Genomic DNA, 7,331 nt, shown 5'->3' with positions numbered 1-7,331 from the left:
AGTTATCTCTCAATAGATGGAGAAAAGAAATACCTAAGTCTTTCCCACAGAGTGCTTGCTGATGTATAATGCAGAGAATTTAAACAGAGTGCCAGGGAGTTGAAGATCTTCCAACTTAGTTCGTATCTGCCCCACCAGACCCTTCCTCACTCCAGCCATGTTTTTTTCCTCCATCAACTGTAACACATCGAAGCTGATTCCACTGAAGGTTAAAACCTTGCAAAGTTGTCTGCACTTCTATGAAAATGTCTTCTCCAGTTGTTGTTCTGTGTATGCTGCAAATGGATGTCAAATCTTCTGTGTTCTGAAAGTCCAAATTAACACCACGAACGAACACGAGAAGTCGTGACGACTCGAGAGATCAGTAGACTCATCCAGTACCAGAGAATACCACAAGAAGTTCCTAGCTTTCTCGCGTATCTGTAATACCATGTTCTCTCCAAGTTATTCTGTTCTCCGCACAACTGAACTTGCTGAAAGGCTGATACTTCCGAACAAATCGGCTTTCTCAGGACACAAGTCATTTGCTGCTTCCATCACACACTCTTTGATAAAGTTGCCGTCAGTAAACGGTTTTCCTCGCTCTGCCATCTTATGCACTATTTTGTAACTTGTACGAGTGACAGATTCATCTTCAGCAAACATTCTCGTGAAGATATTCCTTTGAGATTCCAAAGTACGTTTCATGAACTCAAATTTCTCAGAACGCAACTTTCCAGAAAACTTCGAATATGTTGTATTTAAATCTGGAACACTGGTTCAATACACGGATTAAAACCGAACAGGCGACTTTGGATATCAGAGCACTTTTTGTTTAAGTACCTGCAGTGAAGTTTCCAAGAAAAGCGATTACGAGCCTGTTGCAGCGAACGTGTTTTAACTTGCATTGCCGTGTTTAAACCGGTTTGAAAAGTGCCGTATATAAAAGGGACTGACTTCAGTGAATTATATTTTGCATATTTGAGTGTTAAAAGAGCTCACAAGAGGTAAGCATCTGATATTTTCAAACTTTGATATTTATTTATGCCCTATATTTTAATTGCCATACACTCAAAAAACGACTTAATTAAATTAACGAAGATTTTAATTAAATTAGTATCAAATTCTTAATACTATATTTGCCTATTAAGATTCTTAATATTTTTATTAAATGTGATCTTAATTATTTTTTATGAAGCTTTTCTAATTAACTTACATAATAAATTTTAAATACATTGGCAAATTATAAAAATTGCTTAATCAAATAACTTATCGGGAAAAAACCTTTAAACCAATTACGTAATAACGTAATTTAATGTCATAAACTATTTACATTTAGTTTGTCATGTTTATATACATGTCAAAAAATTTTGAAAAATTATTATTTTTCTAAAACTTTTTTGGTAGACTATTCAATGTGTAAATAAACAATTGTTTTTCATTTTCAGATCCTGTTTTCTTCACCCATCGTTATGACTACTAAGAAAATAAAAGTAGATGCTGAGTGTCACCTTTTCAATGAAGAATGGGGGAGAAAAGTACTTCTTTGTGGAAACAAACAACCAGAAAGCTAGTTGTATGATATGCAACGAAAGTGTTGCCGTTTTGAAAGAGTACAATCTTCGGTATCACTATGAAACAAAACATCTGTTAAATATATAAACACATATGTACAACACATAACTATACGTAGAAGCACACACAATACACGCACACGTCTTCTCTATCACAAAGTTGTGTAACCACGCGCACACTCGTCACACTACTTGTATCAACTGCCTGTAAGCATTGTATCGTCTTACAACAATGCACGCAGAGGCGACTGCAGGAATGAACTCTCATTGCAGGTACTTACACAAAAAGACTGCAGGAATGAACTCTCATTGCAGGTGCTAACACAAAAAGCGCTCTGATATCCAAAGTCACAAAAAGTTGCCGAATTTTTTATTTCATTGATTTTCCTAAAACTTATATTACTGTCAGATGCAAAAATCAGATTGGACAAATTTGGACATTTTTACTCACACTTATTTTAATTTTTTTACATAGTAAGTTTATCTACAATCTATGATATTTCCATATAAATAATCATATTTTAGCTCATTTGTGGCACAATGCAGCAGCGGGCTGGATCCGGGCCGCGGGCCGTAGTTTGGTGACCCCTGGACTAGAGGGTAGGCAGCTAGTCATCACCACCACCCATCGCCAACTCTTGGGCTACTTTTTTACCAACGAATAGTGGAATTGACCGTCACATTATAACTTCCACACGGCTGAAAGGGCGAGCATGTTTGATGTGACGGGGATTCGAACCCACAACCCGCAGATTGCGAGTCGAGCTCCCTAACCACCTGGCCATGCCGGGCCTCAATACAGTCATTACAAGTGTCCGCGGATGAGACAGCGGTAAGTATACGGACTTACAACGCTAAAATCTTGGTTCGATTCCCTGTGATATACACAGCAGATAGCCCAATGTGGCTTTGCTTTACAACAAACAAACAATCATAATCAGCGCAAATTTCAATTTAGTTTTCACTTAAAAATAAAGATAGGTTAACCTCAGTGTCAATTCTTGGTGTTTGTTTTATTTTAACGCATAGCTACACAATGGGCTATCTGCATTCTGTGTACTGCGGGAAGTCGGGAATCGAACTCCCGATTTTAGAAAGGTACGTATGTAAACTTACTACTGACCCACCGGCGGACTCTTTCTGGTCTGTAAACTCATTAGCGCAGTGATAAGTCTGAAGGCTTGTAAACGCTAAAAACCGGGTTTCGTTACGTTACCCGTGGTTGACACAAACAAATATCCTCTTGTGTAATTTTGCACTTAAAAACAAATAAACAAACAAATGGTAAATGATTAAATCTGTGGTTTGTAGGAGGTTGGGTTGCTTTAACTTCTACTGTGTCGCCCTCTAGACTCTAGTGTTTACGAAATAGATTTATAAATCTTTTACTAAAAGCGCGAAAATGAAAGTTGAAAAAATTTCAGCATTTTCGGTTTTTAAGAAAAGAAGAAAAGTTGTAAGTACATTAACGTAACTTATATTACAAAAAATGAGAAACATTTTTATGAAAAATGTTAAAAAATTCGCTTTGTAGCTAAGTTGAAAACTTGAATAGGGTTAAATTAAGCCTATGACTTACGAGTTGTGAATGTATTACTACTAGTACTAGGCCTAATCTGTAGAGTAGTTTGTACACGTGAGATCTATATATTTTGGTGGGACTCTTTATACAAAATTTATGATATATTTATACAAAAATCTAATATAGATCGTAGAGAAATTAGTTGCTGATTCGGTCATTGCACAGTATCCGGCAAATGATAAAAAGCCCTAAAAGTAAAATTGCTATTTCACTTTTAGCGATAGTTTGTGCAAGCCCATTGCTCTTTATAAAATAACTTACCAAAAGAAGAGTTTTTTAACTTTAACTGGAAGAATGCCTATCTAGCAGTACTACTAGAACGTCCAGAAGTCATGTTTACTCTAGTCTCAATTGTTAATGCAAAGTTGAAAGGCATAATATGTGCAAGAACTTGATGAAGTGAAAACATTGTGGATGCAGTCATGATACTATCATTGATAGGGTTGCTGTTGAAGTTAAGGCAGTCAGAAAGAAAGAATGGACATCCAACAATGTTTATATACAATCAAAAAGAGTACAATAAAACTGTACTTTAAAGTGGAAATAACAATAACATAATTTGTTTTTCTGTCATTGTAACAACTTTCGATTTCACTGCCTTAGTTCATTCAGACATAGACATGATTGCTTAGACAGCAGCCGATAAAAGTTGCACATTAATTTTTTCTACTAAGTATGTAGTGTTCTAGATCTCATGAAAATTTTGAAAAACATTATTAAAGTGCAAATCAAGGTCCAAATGTCCTGAGCAAAAGTAATCTTGCTTTGAGAAGACATTTTTGAAGCAAGAACTTGGGAGGAGTTTTCTGTGAGAAATTGGTGTAGTGGATTTTTACTTTTGTTCAGACAAACATGGCAATTTCTGTGTGACCCACTTTCAATTGTAGGGTTAAATAGTGCTTTATACTAATTGAAAGCTTATCAGTGACTAGTTAAAAAGAAGTGATTGTATGGAATGCTAAGCTGGATTATGCAAGTACACACAACACATGAAGCCATTTTACACCTTATTCAAATGTAATTGCAATTTAATCTTTTATTTAAGTAAATGTAATTTATATGTTGAAATGAGTAATAGTGGTACATTTTCAAGCATATTCTATCTGATTTCCATATGAGCCCTTAAGTTTTAACATTAATTCCTTTTACATTAATAGAATTTTAAGTAAAAAACATAATAAAAAATAAGCAAAAGAAAAAAATTCTATCTTTAAATATAATGAAATATGAAAATGAAAAAAAATTCAATTTTTTATGCTTCACTGACACAAATATCAAGTAGCACTGATTTGAACAGGACACTGATGAAAGACATTCATGTCCTTCATTCACACTTACTGTACACCAATTTTGCTGAAGGATAGTGGTATACATCTTGCAAGAATCGTGGTGAAATTCCCAGAACAAATGTGCAGTAATGAGTGCTAGCTAGCTACACATTTAATTCCTCTGGAAGTAGCCAAGTTGGCTCATTTATGTGTATTCATATGTTAACAGATAGGCAAAATTGATGAGTAAGAAAGAGATACAGATACATTGATAGGCTGCAGTGGCTCTCTTAGTCTCTTTATTCTCTCACATCTTTCTTTCTCTCTTTGCCCTCTAGTGGCATAGTGGTAAGCCTTAAGGCTTAGAATGCTAAAAACTGAGTTTTGATACCACAGTGGACACAGCAAAGATGGCCCATTGTGTAACTAGCTTTGTGTTTAATAACACACACTCCATCTCCATTCTGTATCAGTAGCATACATTTCAAATGCTGTTTTTTTTTAGAACAATGAAGATTCGTTGTGACAGAAAAAAATTATTAATAAGATAACATAAACTTTTTTTTATTGTTTCATTGCAAAACTTCAGGTCTTATACTAAATGAAAGGTAGTTCAAAAATGTAGTTTTAAAAAATTTCGAAACAAGCTGAAAATAAGATTACTCTTATATCAGAAAAATCAATTATCAAATTCCACTAATTGTCCAGCTGTAATGATAAACCATAAATATAATGAAACTAAAGCATTCTAGTGTTTAAGAACCTTTTTTTGTCAGTAGACAGTAAGAAGGAGATGATGTGGCACTAACATTGTTTTTTGTGATTATGTAGTGCAAAGATGAAAAAAAAGGTCTTTCCTCATATACTAAGTCAAGATTATTAATGGTGTTTATTATTTTAGGAGGGATCTAGTGACCATGTTGTTTCAAATGTTACACCTGACCTTTCAAGTTCCAGTAGAAAAAGAAAAATGGCAGTAAGTACAGGATGTTTCTATTACAATTTGATCAGGAGAATCAAATGCTAAAACATAAACTATATGTAATTTCAAGCAAGAATATGAAATTTGAACCTCTTACATTTTTTTATTGCTGAGATATTAATAAATTTGTCAAACCTACCAGAGAATAAGCTCTCTCTGACTTTAAGATTGTTCACTAATCAACTTTACCTGTATATAACCAATAGAAATATCAGATTCTTCTCTAGATAAATTTTACAGTCCTGCTTGCAGTTTGTCCCTTGTAATCCATTAGTCGATGAGAATTTCTTGGTTTGTATTGATCAGATTTGATGATCTGAACAGTAACAGAATGTTTTAACCTATTTATATTTCATTTAGAAAGCCAGAGAAATTATAGCTGTTTTGAGACAGATTCTACTGCCTGATATATGTTTTGGTTCTAAAATGCATATTTAAAAGCTTGTGAATTTTTTAAACACCCAAATTTATGAGATTCAACACTGCTTAAGGCAGAACATCAAATATTTTTACACAAGTGACAAGCAGCTAGAGTATGCAGTGAGTGTTACAAGTTCTAGGTTCTTATCTATATATTTTTTTATTTATTGTTATATATTTTAACAAAAGTAATTAAAGTGTAAAAAATTATAAACTACTCAGTTTAGCCTAGCAATACTTCAGTAAAATAAAATCTCTAAAATTATACCAACTCCAGTGCCATGACACTACATCATGTACTGTATATGTTACCTAATGGGCTCTTGCTGTGACTTATTGCTTTTGAAGTGAGTACAAAGTACAGCAGTAACACCATAAAATAAATAAGAAAACATATTAAAAAAGTTAACGTTGAAATTATTAAGACAAGTAATTTGTAACTTTCTGATCAACATTGTGGTCAGTGCAGAGGAAAAAATGGTATTAGTAATTTTATTTAATATTTTTCAACTTTTTATTTCATTCTACATTGATTTCTATATAGTTAGTGTTAGGGTAGAGAAAATAAGAGATAAGATATAGTTTTACCAAAAAAACTTTTGATATTCATTTAGGAAGTTCAAGATTTTATACAAATGAAAATGAATACTGTAAGATGAAAAGAAATATTTTTATTTTTAGCATGAAAATCACCTTTTACTCGGACTGACTTACTGAAGACTTTAGAAAGTCACAAGCAAGTCTTTATGAGAAATACTTTATTAAAAAATGTTTTTTGTGTGTGCACAACAGACTTGTAACGTATACTGAAAGCTCGCCAAATTTCATGAAGATATACATAGAAAATTTAGAGTTATCTATAGTTTCAAAGCTCCAAGGTTGGTTAAATTAACCGACTTCACTTTTATAGGAGCTTATGTTTTTTTTCTATAAAAAAATTAACAACATTTTTGTATTCTGTAAATGGAATTCAGTTGTAAGTACCTTTTAGATGTACATATATTTATCTTGTATAGTGCTGTGACAGATACATGAAAACAAGTTTTTATTTTTACAACAGAAAAACCGCTATTCAACAGGGGACATTACAGGTGAGGAAGAACCATCCAAAATGAATAGCCGGTTAAGCAAAAATCTAGAGAGACAGAGCCTGTCAGATAAAACCCTCAACAATATCTACCAAAATACAGATTTTTTACTGAAACAGTCTGACACTCAGTTAAAGAAAAAATGCAGCAGAAAAGCATTAGCTAATAATCACGGACAGAAAAGAAAAAGTATTGGGAAGGAACTAAAAGAAAAAACCACTAATGGAGCAGTAAAAAAGGAGAAAGCTGGATTCAAGTTTAAAGAAAAAGAACCTCCAACTCATCCAGGATCTGCTGGAGGTTTGTGTTGTAAATCATTATTTTTATATTAAAATTTATATTATTTATATTTATATTAATATTTTTTTTTATACACGTGTATAGCTGCTGTTTATATAAGCAGTTGACATGATTTTTTTATTTGTAAAAATTTTAAAC

General features: G+C 33.0%; 1 protein-coding gene across 2 annotated transcripts in view; it reads left to right on the top strand.

Annotated features, from left to right (window-relative positions):
- The first annotated feature begins 2,878 nt into the window (after positions 1-2,878).
- LOC106475182 (ribosomal oxygenase 1-like) overlaps positions 2,879-7,331 on the top strand; it is a 13,548-nt gene continuing 9,095 nt past the window's right edge. Inside the window, exons 1-3 of one of the 2 annotated variants that reach the window (XM_013935879.2) lie at positions 2,879-3,009; positions 5,305-5,379; positions 6,866-7,193. In XM_013935879.2, the coding sequence (XP_013791333.1) occupies positions 2,956-3,009; positions 5,305-5,379; positions 6,866-7,193 (457 nt within the window). In that variant the 5' untranslated portion in view covers positions 2,879-2,955. Of the gene's footprint in view, positions 3,010-5,304; positions 5,384-6,865; positions 7,194-7,331 lie in introns of both variants that reach the window. The other variant, XM_022379363.1, reaches the window with a different exon arrangement.

Source organism: Limulus polyphemus, unplaced genomic scaffold (genome assembly GCF_000517525.1).
Source record: "Limulus polyphemus unplaced genomic scaffold, Limulus_polyphemus-2.1.2 Scaffold8191, whole genome shotgun sequence".
Taxonomy (NCBI): domain Eukaryota; kingdom Metazoa; phylum Arthropoda; class Merostomata; order Xiphosura; family Limulidae; genus Limulus; species Limulus polyphemus.
Note: the sequence above shows the minus strand (reverse complement) of the source record. Positions and strands in the feature narration are given on the sequence as shown.